Below are 23,081 nucleotides of genomic sequence, written 5' to 3'. Positions count from 1 at the left end.
AGCTGTCCCCTCGTGGTATTTATTTTTTGATAATGAGGGTGACAAATGAAATGTAGATAAGAATTAGAAAATGCGATTTTCCTAAAAATGATAGACATACACCTACATTTAATTGGGTTCTTATAAATCATTACAATCAAATAATAAAAAATGTTATTGTCATAGGAGGATGTACATTTTTATAGTATATGAACTATAAACCATAAACATATTTAGTTTATGTAATATTCCTTTTTATGAAGTAAAAATATCATCCAAATAGTCTCCTAGCTATGTCCTGTCTAGGCTCAGCCTCCCTCTCTCAGTTGGCATGGAAGCTCTGAAAGGCTTGGTGCCTAAACTTATCATTTTAAACATATCAGCTTGAGCTGCCTAAATTGTTTGGGAGTGTGGAAGGTGCTCCGAATCTTTAGAAGCTGGGTGGCTGTTAATATCTTTGGCAGGGTATAACACATACAGCTTAGGCTGTTACAGCCTATCATATTGTATCGTATCATATCATATCATAAATCTACTATAATATTGGGTACAATTCATAAATTATGAAGCAAAAATATGCATCTCTTCCCATGTAATAACTGTCTCAACAGGAGGTAAATAATGAAAGCTATATTTGCTAACAACTTAAGTTCTAGACTAATCCTCACAAAATCATTCAAAGGTAGAAATAGCTGGATGGAGTATAGCTTTTGTTTATACTTTCTTTTCAACAAAGGTCTGTCAACCTGTATATTATTATTCACATTGTCTTACAGCAAGCCCATGTTCAACTTCCTACTGCATAATTTGAGTTCAGTTAATAAAATGAAAATGTCACTCTGATGTGTGGGGATGAAAGTAAAACCCTTTTTAAAAAGTTTTTTGAAATCATCATTGATAAATTGCTAGAATTATTAATACTAAAATCCACAGATTCTTTACCTAAATTTGAGGTGATGGTGGAAGAAATTACTTCCCCAATCATGGTCTCTGTGACTGCTGTAGTGGTTCATAACACATATTTTCTCCTTCTTTCATCATTTCCCGGTTAAGGGTCGCCACAGCGGATCACCTGTCCGCTCATGATTGGCAGTGGAGTTTTACAGTGTCGAGTTGCCAGCCCAGCGCCCATCCTTCCACAGAAGACACACACACGCACGCACTCACACCTAGGGCCAATTTAGAGTGTCCAATCCACCTACAGCATGTCTTTGGGATGTGGGAGGAAACCGGAGCACCGGAGGAAACCCACGTGACCACAGGGAGGACATGCAGACTCTGCACAGAAGGCACCCCAGCCGAGAATCGAACCGGAGAACCTTTTGCTGTGAGGCGGCAACACTAACCGCTGCACCACCGTGGCCGCCCAGTGGCTCATAACACTGAAATCCAGAATATTCCTTTGTCGCAAACAGATTCTTTTTGACTATCTGATTTCCACTGGATCCAAAAAAAAGACTTGTATGTTCATCTTGTACTCCAGAATATTGAACATTACTAGTGGAATTTTCAGTAGAATCGTCAGTATGGGAATTATAATGGCTATGTTTCTTGATAAGCTAATTTCTCTTGATGGTAATGGGTTTACTTTTTATTGAGCCTTTAAATCCTCAACAAAGTATATATTTTTTTCCATTTCTCTTCGTCTTTGGGAAGAGATGGTATCCGACAAATGGGTCTGCGGGTATAGATGGCAGTGGGAAGGAATGTGTCCCTTCTTTTCAGGGGATTCCTCTTCATCTACCAAGTCAGACTTCTTTTTTCTCTCCTCTTCTCTCATTCAGCATCTGCTAACTCAGGGGATAGTAGAAGATGTTCCTCTTTCTCTGACAGGGAAATTATTTTATTCAGTAATATTTCTGGTACTAAAGAAATAATCCTTTTGGAGTCTAAACAAGTTTGTGAAAATAAAATCACACCAATAGTAGCAGCCCGAATAAGTGGTTCACCAGTAACATATGCACTTACACATATTATATAGATTGAATTGGGAATGCAGGGTATTCCCCTTTCAATACTGCAACAGTGTTGCCATGTTGTTTTATAAAGTAGTTGACTGTTTAAATTGTATTCATTTTTTACTGGATGAGTAATATGTGAGCGGTAGTATTTAAATGATTTGTGAGGTTGATTTAGATGTCTGAAGGAGCCGCTTTTGAATACTGCGAAAGTGCTAATAGTTTTCAATAAATTTGTGGTGATTTTATTTCCCTTTGCGTTGTCGTGGTTCACTATATGTCGTATTGGATTCTAAGTTTGTGAAAGCCCCAAATTTCAGAATGCTGTCCCTTTACAATCTGCTGCCTCTGATTTTTCCCTTTAGGTTTCTTAGTAACACTAAATTTAAAGGATGCTTATCATTACACTCTTATAGCCACAAATTTCAAGCATTTCTTAAGGTTTTCTGTGTCTGTATTACATGTTCAGTCCTCTTGTGTTTTTTTTCCTTGAGTTATCTACTGCTCCAAAGATTTTCACAAAGCATCGAGCCCCAGTGATAGTCTGTTACAACTACAAGGTATTCATATTTTTCCTTATTTAGATGACTTGTTTATTTCTGTTTTTTTTTTTTTTTTGAAAGTGTCAGTTGACAACCTGAATGATAGAATTTTAAAACCTTTTAGGCACCTATTTTCTGTGGAGGTGAAGTAGGTATTAAAGAAACTGCTACTAGGAAATCATATATTATCAGATGGAAAAAATTAAGTTGGTGTCACATTAAGACCCATACTGTTTTTGCTGTTTCAGTGTTTCTTCACTCTTTGTATGACTTATTATCCTCTGGCTTTTCGTACTTCTTTATCAGGTTTCATCTTTTGTCCATTTCAGCATGCACTCTCCTGTGTCAAGATGTTTTTGAAAAGGGTTCTGCATGCACTTCCAGCTAAAAAGCAGATGGCTTCTCCTTGGGATCTTAATTTTGTTTATGAAAAACTAACACTTGCTCCATTTGAACCAGTTTATCAGACTGATTTGATGTTTTAACCTGTTAATAGCAGCAGTCTACATTTAAAGTGGAACCTGTGTGTTGAGAGACAGCCTTACAAGAGTATCTGCTATATAGAGCTGAGTATATTTTTCTGTATTATTCTGTATTACAGAGCTAAATTGTTGCTTAGATATCTGTTGTCTTACTGTTCTGCAAATATACAGAGATCAGTATATATATATTTTTGGGTTTTATAATTTGCACTCTGATTCCTCACATCTCTGTTGAAACTTTTCCCCACCCCCTCCCTGTTCTTGGTTGTAGTTTAAATTTGATGGCTTTTGCAGTGCCCGCCCCACTGTAGATTTGATCTAGGACACTCCCCCAGTCCCATCTCTTTACTGCATTCTACCTAATAAACCCTTTCTGCACTTGCTTTTAGTCCTTTTTAATTTAATTACATTTTTTCAAACTGTGTGTGGACTAATATTGCTACATACTCAAGTGTGCCAGCTTGCACTGCATGTGAATTGTTTTTACTACTGTTTTTGCTACTTTTCTGAAAAAAAAAAAATTGTAAGCCTGTTTCCTACCTTTCCTGTAATTAGTGTTCCAGATACAGATTTGCTGTATCCAGGACTATTTGTAAGCTTCTGAGCCCCCCAAGCCTTTCTGTGTTGGTGGGAAGCCTTCTAGCGTATCAGTGGGAGTGGTAAGCACTAGGTAACCTGTCTACCACATAAGGAGTGGTTCTGGCCCAGAATTTGTAGTTATTGGCCGTTTGGGCGGTCTTCCATCTCTCTCAACTTTTTGATTTGAAGGCCTGCATTTGCACTTGTTTCTGTCCTGTAACTCCTGGGCCCATCTCATTTGCTCACTCAAAAAAAAAAAAAAAATTATCTGCTTTTACTGTATTTGTGTTTCTTCCTACTTTATTTTGCTTTTGCGTCATCTTAAAAGTACTCAGTTGTATTTATTACTGCTTAGTGTAACTCATTCTAAGCCTTTTAGTTTAAGCACTTGGGCTTCAGACCAGTTGTTTACATTAAGAAGGTTTGTGGTCTGCACTGTAGTGGCAGAACAGGTAGCTTACATCCTTCTAAGTTGGGAACTGCTGATTGAGGGCTCAGTGTCTGTTATTCTAAAAGTGTATTAATTCTGGTTTAAGCACTTGGGCTTCAGGCCAGTTGTTTACATTAAGAAGGTTTGTGGTCTGCACTGTAGTGGCAGAACAGGTAGTTTACATCCTTCTATGTTGGGAACTGCTGACTGAGGGCTCAGTGTCTGTTATTCTAAAAGTGTATTAATTCTGGTTTAAGCACTTGGGCTTCAGGCCAGTTATTTTACATTAAAAGGGTTAGTGGTCTGCACTCTTGTGGGAGGAGAGGCTGGGCTCTGCCCTTCTGAGCTGGGGATTTCTGGTTAAAGGCTTATAGTGCCTGCATATTTGAACTGCTTCTTACTGAAATTGGTACACCTTGTTTGCTGTAGCATAGACTAGATCCAGGCCTGCTGAATCTAGCTTTGCTTGTATAACTTGAGCACTAATCCAGGCATTCTTTAAAGTATTCAATTGTATTTATTACTGCTTGGTAGTAACTTGATTAAAGTGTAGCTATCATTCTAAGTCTTTTGGATTAAGCACTTGGGCTTCAGACCAGTTGTTTTACATTAGGAAGGTTTGTGGCCTGCACTGTGGTGGCAGGACAGGTAGCTTACATCCTTCTAAGTTGGGAACTGCTGATTGAGGGCTCAGTGTCTGTTATTCTAAAAGTATATTAATTCTGGTTTAAGCACTTGGGCTTCAGGCCAGTTGTTTACATTAAGAAGGTTTGTGGTCTGCACTGTAGTGGCAGAACAGGTAGCTTACATCCTTCAAAGTTGGGAACTGCTGATTGAGGGTTCAGTGTCTCTTATTCTAAAAGTGTATTAATTCTGGTTTAAGCACTTGGGCTTCAGGCCAGTTATTTTACATTAAAAGGGTTCGTGGTCTGCACTCTTGTGGGAGGAGAGGCTGGACTCTGCCCTTCTGAGCTGGGGATTTCTGGTTAAAGGCTTATAGTGCCTGCATATGTGAACTGCTTCTTACTGAAATTGGTACACCTTGTTTGCTGTAGCATAGAATAGATCCAGGCCTGCTGAATCTAGCTTTGTTTGTATAACTTGAGCACTAATCCAGGCATTCTTTAAAGTATTCAGTTGTATTTATTACTGCTTGGTAGTAACTTGATTAAAGTGTAGCTATCATTCTAAGTCTTTTGGATTAAGCACGTGGCCTTCAGACCAGTTGTTTTACATTAGGAAGGTTTGTGGCCTGCACTGTGGTGGCAGGACAGGTAGCTTACATCCTTCTAAGTTGGGAACTGCTGATTGAGGGCTCAGTGTCTGCTATTCTAAAAGTGTATTAGTTCTGGTTTAAGCACTTAGGCTTCAGGCCAGTTATTTTACATTAAGAAGGTTCGTGGTCTGCACTCTTGTGGGAGGAGAGGCTGAACTCTGCCCTTCTGAGCTGGGAATTTCTGGTTAAAGGCTTATAGTGCCTGCATATTTGAACTGTTTCTTACTGAAATTGGTACACCTTGTTTGCTGTAGCATAGACTAGATCCAGGCCTGCTGAATCTAGCTTTGTTTGTATGCTTGTTGTTTGTTTGCTTGTTATTTCCCTGAAATGCTAATTCCACCTAAAACGCGCTTTTCAGCTTCTGTGGATCCCTAGTGATATCTGCATTGCTTACTGTACTTATTTCCTTGTTTCACTTGAAAGAAAGTTACTGTTTGTCGTTTTTGCATTTAAGTTACCTGTAACACATTGCATTTAAGATACCTGGCACTTTCTCACTAAAGCAATTATATAAGTCAGCACTAAAAAATTAAAAGCACTACACCCTCACAAACTCCCCTTGAGTACCGTGTTCCCCATTGGCCCTTTTTTTTCAATTATAAAGGAATTCCCAATACTATTTTAGCATGTCCAAAGGTCAGTTGTCAATCTCCTCTCCGGTCCAGCTGGTGAATCTGGGAATCTTGAGGCGATGTTACACCTGCCTCATGTACACAGACAACCCTCTCCTCCTCCCAACAAATTCCAACACATGTGAGAGATGCAACCATATAGCCGTACTGGAGGCAAAGCTCTCTCAACTCAGTACTGGCGAAACCAGTCAGGAGGAGAAGGAAACCACACTCACTACAATTCCAGTCTCACATAGGCCTACCATGACAGCAAACCAAACACATAAACACACAAAAACATACTCGGAGGCTCGAAATAAAAATCTGCTCTGCCTAAGCAGCAGAGACCTCCAAAGCGGATACCCAAGCAACCGCTACCCCAAAACAAAACACGTGCAACACATAGCTCACAAAGCCAGTGTGCCGAACTGTCACAGCCCGTAAGGCTAAACAACACACCTGATACACTTGTAATAGGTGACTCTATCGTCAGGCACACTGATGTCCCGCTCACCAGGCTGAACAAGGAGAAGGTTACGGTGAGCTGCCTGTCGGGCACTAGGATCTGCCACATAACACAAGCACTCAGGTCACTCCAAGGCAAGTACAAATATGACTCAGTTATTGTCCATGCTGGTGTGAATGACCTGAGACGTACCTCCCTGGACTACATGAAAAGAGACATAGAGGAGCTCTCTGAGCATGTAGCCCAGGCCGGTATGACCCTGACCTTGAGTAGCATCTTACTCTCACCAAGAATGATGCCACAATATGAAGACAAGATGGTCAATTTCAACAGTTGGCTTAAGTATTGGTGTTATTCAAAGGGATCCAATGCCTGTCAGCCTGGGATGACATGCTCGACAAGCCACGATGCTTCGCTATGGACAGCTTGCACCTGTCACCCCTGGGCTTTTGGATATTGGCAAAGGCTCTTGCTACCCCCATAGTGCCTTTTTTAGGCAAGGCTCAAAAGACAAACCCACCTCCACAGGTATCACAAGGGATAAGAAACTAAGAGTAATGCTACTCAACGCCAGAAGTCTAAACCTCAAGATGCACGCACTCGAAACTCTCCTTAGCATGGAGAACATCGATATCTGTGCAGTAACAGAAACCTGGTTCAAGGCTCCCGAGAGCACCCCAGCACTACCAGGTTATACCTCATACCATGCTTTTCTGCCCCAAAACTTGGACCGAACCACAAAAGGAGGGGGAGTATCAATATTCGTCAAAGATGCCCACACCTCCAGGTTGTTGGCACAGCACGAAGCATCAGAGACTATCCATGTGCAACTAACAGTGGGTAAAACTGCCTTCCAGTCTATAGCCTGCTACAGACCACCCTCCCAAACCCAGGAACCCCACTCGGCCTTCCTGAGAAGACTGGAAAATATGAAGGTCTCTCCAAACACTATTATATTGGGCGACTTCAACTACCCAAACATAGACTGGGAGCATTACTCTAGCTCCAACACCCTAGCCCAAAGGTTCCTAGAATTTATAAACTCAAATGCTATGGAACAACTTGTTACCACTCCCACAAGAGGGGAAAACATACTGGACCTGATCATCATCAACATGGGGACTCTATGCTCCAGACCAGAAGTGTATCCCTCACTCGTAAGATCAGACCATAAACTAATCTCACTGGATATTCACATCCCGACTCCACCCCCTGCCCTGAAAACCATAGTGAAAAACTTCTCTAAAGCAAATTTCACACTCCTCAAAACCGAGGTGGAATCCTTCAAAGCCCCCGGGCCTGTGGAAAATACGGCCCAGACCGCAGAATCCTTTATAAACGCATTCTATGAACACCTTCAGGAATGCATGGATCATGCAATCCCAAATAAAACCAAGACCCAATCCTCCAAAGGCAGACTTCCAGTCTTGTGGACTCCAGCCATAAACAAACTATACAATAGAAGGAGGAAGCTACTACATGATAGAGCAAAATCCCAAAAAGGGAAGGCATCTCTGATCAGTATTAGCAAAAAACTATGGGCTCTCATAAAATCGTCTAAGGCCAGTTTCGAGAGAAAAATTGCACAGGACACTAAGGATAATCACAAGGCTTTCTTTAGTTATGTTAGCAACCTGGGTGGGAATTCCCAAATATGCTCAGAATTAGTCCAAAATGACAAAAAATACACCGAACCCACAGACATTGCCAACATCCTAGCTGACAGGTTCAGCGCAAACCGCCCCACCAAAAGGGCAAATATCTATCCCAGCAGAGTGCTGCCCCCCTGACATCTCAGATGCTCAGGTAAGAGCTGCCCTCTCCAAAGCAAAAAACACAGCATCAATGGGACAAGACGGTGTCCCGGGCTGCGTCCTACATGAACTCCAAGAAGAGCTAAACCCAAACATAAAACTGCTGTTCAATCTCAGCCTTACTACAGGATATATACCCAAAGAGTGGCGTACAGCAACAGTGGTCCCTCTCCACAAAGGTGGTGCCTCAACGGATCCTGGAAACTATCGCCCCATAAGCCTGACTAGCTTGGTCTGCAAAGCTATGGAAAGGATCATCATGGACCTCATAAATAAAGATATTGGGGACCTACAGACACTGGATCCTACCCAGTTCAGCTTTGTTAAGGGCAGATCCTGCCTCTTAAACCTGGTTGATTTCTTTGAAACCGTCACCAAGGCCATTGACGAGGGGAAGGTGGTCCACACAGCCTACCCGGACCTCGCAAAAGCTTTCGATACAATACCCCACTCGGGCATTATAGATAAGCTCACCAGCTTAAATATAAACCTGTATGTCACTAGATGGGTTGCAAACTGGCTCAAGGACAGAACTCACATGGTTAGAATTGCTGGAGCCATGTCAGACTCCAAACCAGTTACAAGTGGCATCCCACAAGGCTTAGTCCTGGGACCTCTCTTGTTCAGTATATATTTCTCGGAGGTACAGGCCAACACGGAAGGACTGTGGCTGACCAAGTTCACAGATGACTGCAAACTGGGCGCCATAATCGACTCTCCAGCCGACACAAGCATCCTCCAAAAGGGCCTCATAAAAACAGACAACTGGTGCCAGAGCCATGGCCTCAAGCTAAACGCCAAAAAGTGTATAGTCATCCCTTTAGCAAAAACAAAGTGCCCACAAATTACCACATAGGTGGTAATCCATTAAGTACAGAAGAAGTAATTAGGGACCTGGGGACCCAAGTTGATAGCAATCTCTCATTTGACAACCACATGGCCAAAGTGGTTAGAAAAACATTTTATATAGCCCACCTAATCATGAAGGGATTCACATCTAGATCAGGGGAGGTCATCGTGCCTCTTTACTCATCCCTCATCAGGCCCATAATTGAGTACAATGCCCCTTTCGGGATGTACCTTACCAGACACCTGCAGCAACTGGAAAGACCCCAAAAGTACCTCACCAAGAGGATCAAAGGGCTCAAACAGATGCCATATGCTGCCCAGTTAAAGAAACTCCAGCTCTAATCAGTGGCATACCGCCTGCTCAGAGGCAATCTGTGCCTGACGTATAATGCCGTGTCCAACCTGGAATGAATGGACATGCTGCACCTCAGAAAATCCAAATCCCATCGAGCTACGCGCTCCAGAGACTTGAACCTCAGCACTGAAATAAATAGGACATGCTGGAGGGACAGATTCATAACCCAGAGGCTCCCTTCACTCTGGAATAAAAATCCCAGTCCAGGTTAGGCAGAGTCCCTCATTGACTCTCTTCAAGAGGAATCTTGATGAGTGGATGGGAGATCGTAGGTTTACCCCGGGTATCACTTCTGTGTCACTGTTAGACAGAGGCACAGTATACTAACCTCGAAAAAGGGCATAGCAAAATTAATTTAAAATGGGTGGCGAAAGCCAAACACACTCTGGCTAGGCTTATAAATGCCCTAGGGCAGATAGCCTAGTATGAACCTATGAACATGGAAGTCAGTATTGCTGATTGTTCTAACTTCTGCAAGAAGAGTGTCACAGTTGCAAGCTCGTACATTGAGTCAACCTTATCTGCTTTTCCATAAAGACATTTTTTTTTAGATATTGAGTCCTTTGCTTATGCCTAAAGTAGTATATGTCGTTATTTTAAGCCAAGCTATCCATCTTGATGTCTTTTTTCTAAAACCTTAAAAATGAGGGACAAAAAGATTTCTCATATTTTAGATGTCCACGGACAAACAAATACTATCTTGAACGAACTAAAACTTTCAGAAATTCTGATCAGTTATTGATTTCTTTTGAAGGTAAGAAAAAAAAAAGGATGACCAGCGTCAAAGCAGACATTTTTCAAGTGGTTGTCTCATGTTGTTTCCTTATGTTACTCCCAACATAACAAGTTCATTCCAGACAGGGCTAAAGCAGATATTACTAGGGCCTTGGCTTCTTTGGTGGCTTTTTGAGAAGGAGTGGCCTGAAAGAATTCTAGAGGCAGCATTTTGCTCCTCTTTGCTAAACCTTTACAGAACCCTACAATCTAGACTGGTTTTCCAGGTCTGCAGCAGGCTTTGCCAATGCCATTCTCCATGGGCTTCTGGGCTCTCTTCCTTCCTCTTCCTCCCAGTCTTTGTTAAGATTTGGTATTCTACCCATATAGCTAAGGCTACTCTAGCAGTGATCTAATGATGAGCATAGTACACTGCTTCCGTAACAGTAGATGTTCAGATAGATCATTGCTGCAGTAGCCACTCCCTCACTCTACCTCCCCCAACCTATTTTTGTATGATTTTTGTTGCTAGTTTGAGAACATTGTTTTTTACAGATGTACCATTTTCCAGGTTATAGCCTCCCTCTTTCAGTTGGCAGGAAAGCTCTGAAGGTCTTGTCTTACAGACCGCTGATTTTCTCTGTGCCTAGTGTGACGAAAGGAGGCACTGTCAGCACAGCTAGCTAGAATTTTGTAAATAATTGTATGTCATTTGTGAATATCAAACTAATTTATATAAGATACTTGTGTTACAAATTTATTAGAACTGCATGTCATGTGTATATCAAACTGCTCTGTACAGATATTTGTGTTGAAAAGGTATTTGTAAAGTGCTGTGTTTAAAATGCATCCACAGTGTGCCCTTCTGGAAGAGAACAGAAATGTGCATGCACTATTGTAACTGTTTAAATGTATTTATTTTAACAGTGGAAGCTGAACTACAGGAAGTTAACCTCAGTCCAGCAAACTTTAGAAAAATATCTGAAATTAAATTACTTTATAGACTACACCATAAAGATGTTTCAATGCAACTAGAGACACAAAGTCTATACTAGGAAACTTTCTGTATTGTCTTTAGGGTGAACTAATTGCTACTTTGGAAGCATGAAGGAATGTAATTATTTTATTACTTCTAGCCAAAGATCTGAGCAGAAGCCCTTATATGAGTATTTTTACATGTAGATGGGAAATGCTGCCTGCTGCCAGCAATAGGAGTTTTGGCCTGGGAACTAGAAGTCAAATGACCAGAAATTATGTAATTCTGCAAGCTATCCCAGCAGTAATATTTCAGATATTATTTTAAGAAGTCTCTTAGCAAGACAGAGCATTCTGTATTCTGTCTTGGACCTGACAACAATAATAAGAACCACTCATTACATCATCTGCCTTGCTCTAATAGTCAGTTACTAGGGAATAATATGAATCTCTTGGATACAGTCAGGAATATAGCGAAGCTTAGTTTAGATATTTTTTTCTTTATTTGCCTGAGCCTATCCTGCAATGTTGTTTTAAATATTTCCTGTGATTCTGAACTCTGATGTCACTGTGAATATATATATTATTTATTATTAAATATATTTAAACCTTTCATTGTGGCTGATCTGTGTAGAGCTATTTAAGTTTTGCGAGTACTTGAATATTTATTTGATGACACTGTGTGGGCCACTCCTAATACCCTTGCTCTTGCTCAGACTACCATTTGTATTAATATTAATAGTACACAGTAAGATTTGACACCCTTTGTTAATGGCCTTAAGGTAGGTGGCAGGAGAGACTGGTGGCAGTGAAAACCACCTTTAGTCTGGCCAGAAGGGAACATAGCTAGTAAACCTGTGCCAGCCTTTCCCAGGTGTATGTGTATGTAAATCAAATCTCAAAGGGTGTGTGTGTGCCAGCTGCTTGGGCAGGGACACGAAGCACTGGTTGGACAGAGAGGGTACTAGAGGTCTTGGCTTGGTCACTCAGCTGAGATCTCAACTCTATTGCTGTGCCAGTGGGGAGTCTTATAGGGGATCTGGAGGAAAAGGGAGAAACCAGACGCAAACTGACTGTGGTCTCTTGCACTTGATGCAGAGAGCTGCATCTGGAAATACTGTGTGCCTGTTATCCTCTCAGTGAAAGTCCCCCCCACTGTTGCCAGTGGTGAGGATTGAAGCTCCTTGATTACTGGTTGGCAGTGGTGGGTCATCACACCTAGCACAAGCTGTCAGTGGTCTGAGTGCATAGAAGATGCACTTAAGCTGTGAAAGCTGGATGGCTGTTATATCCTAGGCAGGTTATAACCCATACAGGTAATGCTACTGTAGCAGTGATCTATTCAAAAATCTACCTTTATGGTAAGTTTACTTGCACAACTGTATTATATCTCTGGATCTTCTGAGGTTTGCACTTGTTCCCTCTGTAAGTATAACATTCTGTCTGCAGTGCATATCTTTTTATAATGTTGTTCTTTTTCGTCATGACAGTCTATCTGAATTTGTTTTCTTTCAGTGCCTTCAAATGACATACTTTGCTATGAAAAGAAATTACAACCATTCCTAGACATTTTCATGGCACAAACTGCCTCCTTTACACCAGTGATTCTTTTGTAACCTATCATTGTGGGACAAGTGTCCAGTTATGACTACAGCAAGACAGCAAGATGAGCATTGATTGTTGGTGGATAGGGACAGCTAATAAAATATTTCCCTATCCAGTGAGTGGTGTATGTGCTAATATTTAAGAATGTTTGCACATAAGATTTCTCCTTCAAATATCTATTGTTGAGTACTTCAAACATGTGCTTTCTCTCATATTTAAATGCTACCATCATTTTGGAGTCTTACACTTGTAGGCCTAGTCTTTTGTAAATGCCAGAAGGCACTTTGCATCACTGTTTTTTTATAATCTACCATTGGTGCACCCAAGCACTACTAGTTGTTTTGTGGGCAGTATGAGTAGTAAAGCCAGAAGTATGTCACTGTGTTGTTTAAGCACATTAGTACCCAAATTCCAGTACAGCTATGCAAGAGGTGAAAATCATGGCAAAATGTGGTGCCTTGCATTACTGTTGGTACAAGAGAAATGTTACTGAAACCTGTGAAAAGAGCAACATCAGTGCCTTAAACTTTTTTTACTGTGGTTTGGGAGCAGTTAGAAAACAGTCCACTTGTTTTTCTCTTCTTTTCTGTTTCAAGGAGCCCAGATTACATTCGGTAAGAAGAAATTTTTCTCAACCATCGCCGATTCGATTCAAACCAAGATATATTCGCAGCCCTCACTATCATGCGAGGAAAGAGAGTAGAGCAGAAGATTCCATCCTCACTCCACTTCCTAGTGACTGTCTTAAGTAGAAGAATATATATAGCAGTGATAACAGTATTTATTATACCTTCATTGTTATGTCAGATTGTTATAATGTCTTAAAAAACATAAGTAACTGAGTTATGTTGTGCATTAAAACAAAGGTTATAAAAGAGAAGGAGCTCTAGCCGTTCAGTATTTGAAAACTCCCTACAACAGCAGGTAGGACTGTGAGGTTGGTGTTTGCTGAGGAAAGTTTATTGGCAAACAAGCCCATGTGTACTTTTATAACTAAATAGGGAGTATAGTTCTCATCCTTCATGTATTTGAAAAAACAAGTATGTGGTTATATAATCATGGCTATTTATCATTTCTTACACTTCAGTAGTAATGCAGATCCACGAAACATTACCAAAAGAAAATGTTTTATATACAAAACTTAAGACTTTAATTATCATACCTGAAAATGTGTCCAGTAGGCACAGTCTACTAACACAGCCTTTACTCTTTCTGCATGGCTGAATAAATGCAAGTTTATTTACATATGAACTGTGCAAACTTTTATGTTTTTGCATCAAAGACTTTTTCTCTGCATTGTATGAATTTGCAGTGCCCCATTTGATTGAGCTATATATTATAGAAGAGTGATAAACAGCAGAGGGAAAAGTATTTCTGTCTTCATCTGTGGGGAGTTACATGCTTCTCCAGTCTTAGCTAGTAAACATCTGAATTACACACATTTTCATTGTATACATTTGTGAGGTTGCATTTTAATACACATTGATCGTTGGTGCTGTTAGGATTGATAACGACAGTAATCAGTACTTGATATTGTTAGCAGTAGTATTTACACAGTGATGGTGTCAGACATAAGATTTGGACCACATATTTTGTCTCAGGGCATGCTTAAATGCATTTAGCTTTATATATTTTGCCTTAAAATACTCCTTTTTATAATCAAAGCTGTTTTTGTAAAGTGAACCTAACTGAAAATATTGTCCATGTAAAATAGATTATATTTTCTATGCAGCTGCTTATAAACAGGAGTGAAGAGTAATGTCACAGTTACTGTATAGTGCCTATAGGAAAGTTTTCACTTGACACTTCTCATAGTAATTATTATTTTTATTACTATTTTTCCTTTATAGTTTTACTTGAAGCAATGTAGCTTACAGCAGTATGTTGAAATAAGTGTCTAACTTGTCCTGAATAGGGCTAATAAAACCTACTTGGAATAGCCCACCTTAGATTGTTTTTGTATAAGTGTTGGCCTGTAGGTTTTCCTTTAACTCAGAGAATGTTAGTAAACTGTAAGAAAAACCAAGAAAATGTATTTTATTTCTTCTTGCAGTGAACTTTTATTTCCTTAAATGAGGAAAGTAACAGTCAAAGCAGGTTTGGCTTCATGCATAGATACACTTGTTTGTTCATATAGGATTACATTTGTAGTAGTTTTTATTTTTTTGATGTAATGGTATAGTGAAGTAGAATTTGTAATATAGGTCCCAGTTTAGAAAATAAAATACAGTGTTAATAGTTATTGAATGTTTTATCATTTGTGATTAGGCTTTATATTCCTTACTAGATTATATGGAGAGAAAAATGGCAGATGAAACATGTTTTGCATAACAAGCTTTAAGATACATTAACATAAGTTTGTATCATTCATCTAATGTCTGTACTCAAAGAACATCTGCATATTAAAATGACTTTCTGTATCACAGGTGCTACTCGAGTCCCAAGTTTTACTTTAAAATTATATTTCAGATAAAAACATGAAGCCTATTTGTTGGTTTAAGCGAGTTGGAGATACGAATGTCTGAATTATTTGCAACATTAAGCAAGAAGGAAGCCATTTCATAGAATCATTAAGCAAGAGGTGATGCCCTTGATAAGCTAATTGGGATGTTAAATGTATACCTGACAGAGTTACTGAATACAGTTCACAGGGGCAGAGGTACTTTGTTAGAATTGAATTAAAATATAATTTTGAGGAGATCTGGTTACCAAAGAAGACTTGTAAAACACATCTGGAAGGATCTTTAGAATAGGACTGGAACATTATTACACTGTTGGAAACATTAATATCTCCATAAGGGTTGCAGACCATGCGGCAGCTGTCAGTAGGATGAAATCCTTGGTTGATGGGCTAATCCACTGGACAGGCGAGTAACCCAGAACAATAAATGATACTGAATTGATGGTCAAAAAATGTACAGCTAACTGAAAGCAGTTCTTTACGCTGCTAGGCTGAAACTTGTTTTGTTTTTATTTTAACTGTTGAAGGTAATATAGTAAAAGAGATAAAAGAACTGGAAACGGAATCTTTAGAAAAGAGTAGGAGCAAATTACATAGGAAAATAATGGGAATTGTGGGAAGAATACATGCATAATAATGTTTTAGAGGAGGCATGAGGTTTAAGGAAAGGCAGGAATTGAATGAACGATGTAATGTTCACTTGATAGTGTACCGAAGAGTATATGTGATGTATAAGGTTTGCACCTGAAAATATGACAGTACGGCTTGTTTTCATTTACACCAATATATAATTGCCTATGTCATAAGTGCTAATTCATTAAAAATGTTTCTTGTTTAAAAAATAAATTCACATTTGGGAATAAACCAACTACCTAGCAGGCAGGCTCTTCAGATTGATTCTGATGCCTCTCAGGTATTCCCTCAATCCATCAGTAGCACATGTGGTATTTCACTGCTGGCATAGTCAGCTTTAGGCACCAGTGAACCCTGCGGTTTCTGAGGGGCCCCTGGTCCTGGATGGCCCCAACCACAGCATGTTATCATATCTTGGTATTTTGTAACATGTATGTCAAACTGACAAAAGGTTAGTACGGAAACCTTATGTACTTAATAACCAGGTGGGTTATAACTCTTATTTATATCTCATTTAAAATTCAAAGTTATTTGTGGTTATAGTAACAGTGTTTTGTCAAATAACAGGTTTCATACTTCCATTAAGTATTTTATCACTGACATAGTGCCCCTGGCATAGTCAAATCTTGCCTGTGGGCATTCGTTCCACTAAAATTAGCAACATAGCCAGCTTTAGGTAGCTGCAGTACCAGTGGTTGCAGGGGGGACCCCTTAATCATCTTTGACAGTGTGAGGGACCCACAAAAGCTGCTGATACTTCTGGTAGGGGAAAATGAGGAGAGAAAAATGTATACATTTTCTTATTACACTCTATAACCTGAACAGGAATGTGATATGACCCTGTTAGGATAAAGATGATGTTAAGTTGTCAATCTCGCCTTCATTCTTGCTAGATGGGTTCGGAGCCGAACCTCGGCTCCGACTCGGCCTATTACTAAAGCTCGAGAGCTATTTTTACCGGCTTGAGGCTATCCTATGTCCCATAATGCTAGGCGTGATATACCCAGATCTCGTTTGCCGCTTCAGCTACGAGGTTGCATCTTTTTGCCGGCTCAGTTTGTATTGATATTTTTTCTTGGTTTTAGTCAGCTTTTCGGGTTTAAATATTAGCGATAGTGTTTTATAGTTACTACCCTTTAGATCCCTGTTTAGGATTCCTTCTTAGGTAGTTTTTGATACTGTTTTTCCCCTCACCTAATAGTTAGGCCCTTGGCCAATCCTCTTCCATTCTTATTTGTCTGTAGTTGTATGTGTGTGCCTAGTTAGATTGTATTAAAAAGTGTGGGGTTTTGTTATATTATTCTAGTCTGTTACAACTTTTGTGTGTGTGTGTTTGACTGATTGTGACTAGACCTCCCTTAGTTGTCCTTGTCTGCCAGTCATCCCTTTTTCAGGATGTCTAAAGACACTAAGGTCTTGGGCTTCAAGAAGTGTGACTGGTGCTGTCAGAAGATGTCTCTGACAGACGGTCACACTTCTTGTGTATATTGCTTGGGCCCTCTGCACCTGCAGGACTCTTGTTCTGTCTGCCATGCGTTCAGTCCAAGAGTCCTGCAGGAACGCAGAAACAAACTTATTTTGAGAGGCTTGTTAAAGCCTGAAGGTTCCCCGGCTAAGCCTTCGTCAAGTAAACCTTCTAAGCCCACCAAACCGTCGGCTCCATGGTCAGAGCCGTCGCCGAGCGGTGCTACTACTACCACTGCATCGGTTCTGGCCAGAACCGATGATTCGAGGCCTCAGTCGGCTCCGACTCTGCTGTCGGAGCCGTCTTTGAGCAAGAAGCGTTCCAGGTCTCCTTCCCTGGAATCGGTCCATTCGGCTCTGAAGTCTCCCTTGTTATCGGAGCGGAGTCACAGGTCCCATTCCTCTCAGTCTTCCAGGATGTTGGACCATGCCCTCGAGAGGGTGGTTAGCAGACTACTTAAGTCGCAGGCACTGGCCCAAATGTTGCATAGCCCTCCTCATCAGGCAGTGGCTTTCACTACTCCCTCTTCGATTCCTCCTCTGACTCTTCCTGTGAGTTCGGAGCCGGAGATCGTAGGGGTCGGGACCGTCAGAACGTTGGAGCCGATACCACCCCTTTCGGCTCCCTCGTCGGCTCCAATCGCTTCCTTGGTTCCATCCTTGGAGGGATACAGGCGCTGGGACTCTCTCCGAGGGGGCGAGTGGCATCGGACCCTTGTCTGACCCCGTTCTCCGTCTCAGAGCTTCGGCGCAGGTGAGTTCGGCCCAATATCGTCCTCGGAGCCATCCCTCTTGGTGCTGGGAGGAGTCCTTGTCTCTTCGGAGCGGGGACCCCATTCCCTGCCTGATAGGGGCGCCTTTGAGGTCATGAAGAGTGTGCTGGCCCCTGTGCCTGCTCCGCGGTCGGCTCCTTCGGCTCCTCCCTCTATGGTGCCTGCTTCAGTCTCTACCCGCTCTCTCGATCTCGAGCGTGGAAAACCGACGTTACAGGTACCCCCATTGGGTGTATCCTCCTCTTCTGAGGCCTCCCCTGATCCTTCAGGGGAGCCCCCTCGAAAGAGAAAATGCAAGAGGAAGCATATAGACTCCCCTGAGTCAGTCACATCGGACACTGACTTGGATGACTCAGAAGGGTCCCCAAGGTCCCCCTCTGAGGATGTCTTATTTTCTGACATCCTGGAGATTCTTAAGCAGAGGGGAAACTGGTCTGCCCTTAACCCTTCTGAGGATGAGTCAGTGTACCTGGATGCGTTCGGTTCTCGCCCTTCCACCTCCTGGGTGTCTCCGCCTTTCGACACGCTCATGGATGTGGTGGCTCGAAAGGCGTGGACGGCTCCGGATACTATGGAACCAACTCCCCGGAGGTCTACAAAATTTATTACAGCCCCTTCTGACAAGCAGTTTCTAACTAAGGGCGTCCCTGTTGATGCCATGGTGGTGGCGGCGGCCACTAAAAAGGAGTTGGCTGACCCTTCAGTACCTGTCCATCCTCCTAATAAGGAATCTAGGACTATGGACAACTATGGCAAGCGGATGTTTTCCTCAGCGACCTTTGCTATGAGGTCGCTGAATTATTTGTGCCATTTCACCCGTCTCCAGAGAGACCTTCTCAAGGAACTGGGTGATACTTTACAGGACCCATTAGCTGCGGGGTCTCAGGAAAAGATCAACTCCCAGCTGGGGACCCTAAACTCTATTGTCAACTCCTCCATGCGGCTCATTTCCTATGCAGCCGATGGAGTGAGTAGGGCTGCAGGCACGGGCGTCGCTCTAAGGAGACACGCCTGGATGCGGCTTTGCAGTTTTGCTGACCCCTTCAAGGCGTCCTTCACTAACACCCCCTTTGATGGTTCTGCCTTGTTTGGACCTCAAGTGAAGGATACATTGACCAGGTGCGAGCAGGAAGGCAAGACTCTCTCTGCCGTAGGAGTCCGTTTTTCTACCCCATAGGTGGGAAAATGTGGTTCTGCAAACCTCAGGGAATACTGCCTGACGCACGTGGTGAGCTTCCCTCCAGAGGCAGAGGAGGGAACAATAATATACGCCGCCTGAGGGGCGGGGGGAAGGTCTGCAGAATCAGGGTAGCAGAGAATCCTTCTCTGATAAACCCTTCCAGCACCCCTGAGGAGCTGCCCGACTGTCCACCTTCGGAGGCAGTCGGGGGAAGACTATCACTGTACCCAGAAGCCTGGCATTCCCTCACGCAAGACAATTGGGTACGGTCGATCATATCCAAGGTTTACAAAATTCCCTTTATTCATACCCCACAACTGCCAAAAGGGCCCCTTCCAGACGTTCCACCCGGTCTGAGGGATCAAGCAGCACTAGAAATTTCAAAGCTACTAGAAAAAGAGCCTTCCAGCCAGTCCCAGCAGACCAGCAAGGATCCGGAGTCTACTCCAAGTTCTTTTTGGTACCAAAAAAGACAGGGGACTGGAGACCTATTTTGGATCTCAGCAGGCTGAACAAGTCTGTTCAAAGAACGAAATTCCGGATGGTCATGCTTCAGTCCATTCTACCCTTCCTGGGTCAGGACAATTGGATGTGCTCTATAGACCTTCAGGATGCGTACTATCATATCAAAATGAACAGGCGCTCCAGGAGGTTTCTCTGCTTCCGGCTGGGAGCCAGTCACTACCAATTCAGAGCCCTGCCCTTTGGCCTCACCACAGCCCCAAGGTTGTTTACCAAATGCATGGCAGTGGTTGTGGCTCACCTGAGACGAAAAGGATTCCAGGTGTTTCCATACTTAGACGACTGGCTCCTTACTGCCACCACCAAGCGTCAGCTACTTCATTCCAGAGATTATACCCTCCAAATTTGCAACGAGCTAGGTATCTCTATAAACTACGAAAAGTCTGCCTTGTCACCTTGTCAGTCTATTACCTTCATAGGCGCCGTTTTAAACACTGTGGAACTGTCAGCAAAACTGCCTGTACAAAGGATTTCAGACATTCAAGGTCATGTTCAAATCCTACTACAAGAGAGCAGAGTCCAGGCCAGATTCATACTAAAAACCCTAGGTCTCATGGCAGCAGCTATCACATTACTCCCCCCTAGCTCGCTTTCACATGCGGATCCTGCAATGGATGCTGTTTTCCCAGTGGTCCTTTCAACAGCTTCCAATGTCACACAGCATTCTAATCACTCAGTCATGCAAAAGACACCTTTCGTGGTGGATGGTCTCCCCTCAGGTTCTTCAGGGCAGACCCTTTGTCCTTCCTCCTCCTGTGGCTACTGTGACAACAGATGCCTCCCTGATCAGGTGGGGGGGGGGCATTTTCAGGGCAGGACAGTCCAGGGCACATGGCAGCCTTTCGAAAGCCACCTGCACATAAATGTCTTGGAAATGAGAGCGGTGCTTTTAGCGTTTCAGGCCCTTCAAGACTCTCTACCCACCGGGACTATTGCAGTTCAGACAGACAATATGTCTGTAGTGTGGTACATCAACAAGCAAGGCGGAACCAGGTCCTACCCCCTATGTTGAGAAGCACTCAGACTGTGGCAGTGGGCGATCTCTTCTCAACGGCTTCTGGTAGCAATGCATATCCCCGGGAAGTCCAATGTCATAGCGGACAGGCTGAGCAGAGCCATTCTCATGCCCCACGAGTGGTCTCTCAGCCAGCTAGTAGTGGAAAAAATCTTCAGGAGGTGGGGGTCAGCCTTGCTGCGATCTTTTTGCAACCCCTCAAAACAACAAGTGCCCAGACTTCTTCACCCTCTTCCCTCTCCCAGGTCTTCCCCCCAGAGATGCTCTAGTCCACGATTGGCCGCGGGGTCTTCTGTATGCTTTTCCCCCCTTTCCCTTAATTTCTCAGCTAATCCAGAAAGCAACTGTTTTGAGATCCAGTATGATCCTTGTTGCCCCTTACTGGCCTCGACAAACTTGGTTCCCGTTCCTGCAACGTCATCTACTAGATCAATCCTGGCATCTGGACCCAGCGCCAGATCTTCTGACACATCAGTCGGGCGGGCTGCATCAATTTCTCCAATCTCTCACCCTCACAGCTTGGTTGCTCCACTTCCAACCCTAGCCAGGCTTCCCTCAATCTCTCATTCAGTTCGTGACATCATCCTCGCTTCGCACAAGTCTACTACCAGAAAGACTTACGCTAGCAAATGGAAGCGTTTCTCTGTTTGGGCAGGGGAGAAACAAGTTGACCCTTTTACAGCCCCTGTCCATACAGTCTTAGAGTTTTTGGCAGAACTTTTTCAAATGGGATCTTCTTCAGCCACCATCAGAGTTCAGTTGGCAGCCATTGCGAATTTTCACGTTGGATTGTCAGAGACCAGCATTATGTCACACAAACTTTGTAAAGCCTTTCTAAAAGGAACCTTCTTACTTAGGCCCCTGGTAAAAGATCCTCCCCCACCATGGGACCTAAATTTGGTGCTGTCGTCTTTAATTCTCCCTCCCTTTGAACCTGCGGCTTCCTGTTCATTAAAGTTGCTCTCTTGGAAAACTCTGTTTTTAGTAGCCATCACTTCAGCGAGAAGGGTAACAGAACTTTAAGCCCTTTGTGTTCGCCCTCCTTACCTTGTTTTTCACAAAGATATAGTGTCACTTAGGACTAATCTGTCCTTTTTACCCAAAGTACTCTCTGAAAAAAATCTGAATCAGATCATCGATCTTCCTGTTTTCTTCCCACTTTATACCAATAGGTCTGAACGGAAGTTACATTGTCTAGACGTTTGCCGTCAATTACGCTTCTACCTGGATAGAACCAAACAGACGAGGAAATCAGAACAGCTCTTCCTGTCTTACGCGGAAGGGAAACAAGGCCTGCCAGTTTCCAAAGTAACCTTGTCCAGGTAGTTGACATCTGTTATTATGTTGATTTACCAATTGAGGCATAAAGAGCTCCCTATTAAGCCCAGAGCTCATTCAACCAGAGCATTAGCCTCTTCAGTAGCCTTTCAGGCAAGATTGCCAATGGATTCCATTTGTGCAGCAGCCACATGGGCCTCTCCTCATACCTTCTTTTTTCATTACAAGCTGGACATGACCTCTAGAAGTAGGGCTGATTTTGGTTCCACTGTACTCAAGAGTTTGTTCCATTGAGCCACCCAGAACTAAGGTGCTAGGGACGCTGTCCCATCCAGCAAGAATGAAGGCGAGATTGACAACTTAACATTGAGAAGTTATGTACTTACCATAACGTTCTATGTTAGTTATCTTCTTCTCGCCTTCTTTCTTGCGTCCCACCCTCCATCCCCCTAGCCTGGCAAGACCGAGAGTATCTTCTGAGATGTGTTTATCATGAGAGTTATCTCCTTAGTTACCTCTTTCCACTTCTTGGTAACTCTTAGAAGTTTTGTATACCTAGATGTATAGAGGTATATATATATATATATATATATATATATATATATATATATATATATATATATATATATTCTCAGTCATGGTGGAGACATGTATGTCCGTAGTGTTAGCTATCAAACGAGATCTGGGTATATCACGCCTAGCATTATGGGACATAGGAATGCCTCGAGCCGGTAAAAATAGCTCTCGAGCTTTAGTAATAGGCCAAGTCGTCTCCGAACCCATCCAGCAAGAAAGAAGGCGAGAAGAAGACAACTAACATGGAACGTTATGGTAAGTACATAACTTCTCAATAATGGACATGAATAAGGTCAGCACTAGTGAGATCAGCGGCCCAGAGGGACTGATCTCATTGCAAGCCTTGAATTGTAAGAAGAGCTGTTGCTGCCAGTCATCAAGGATGGCTTTCTGCTTCAGGGAGTTTTATAAATGCTATAGGAACACCACATACTATAACTCTCAACTTCTTGGTTCAAGAATTATGGGCACAGTCAAAAATAATATCAGAATAATGGCTCAGAATGAGGAATACATGTTAACCCCTGCTGCTGTTTGATGA

At 42.4% G+C, this 23,081-nt stretch overlaps 1 protein-coding gene across 1 annotated transcript in view; it reads left to right on the top strand.

Moving 5' to 3' along the window:
* Positions 1-15,063, top strand: part of BOLL (boule homolog, RNA binding protein) — a 2,224,369-nt gene extending 2,209,306 nt beyond the window's left edge. Inside the window, exon 11 of the mRNA XM_044060305.1 lies at positions 13,235-15,063. Within this exon, the coding sequence (XP_043916240.1) occupies positions 13,235-13,390 (156 nt within the window). The 3' untranslated portion in view covers positions 13,391-15,063. The remainder of the gene's footprint in view (positions 1-13,234) is intronic.
* The last annotated feature ends 8,018 nt before the right edge of the window (positions 15,064-23,081 follow it).

This window comes from Protopterus annectens, chromosome 2.part0 (assembly GCF_019279795.1).
Source record: "Protopterus annectens isolate FY-2018-M chromosome 2.part0, PAN1.0, whole genome shotgun sequence".
Taxonomy (NCBI): Eukaryota; Metazoa; Chordata; order Ceratodontiformes; family Protopteridae; genus Protopterus; species Protopterus annectens.
Note: the sequence above shows the minus strand (reverse complement) of the source record. Positions and strands in the feature narration are given on the sequence as shown.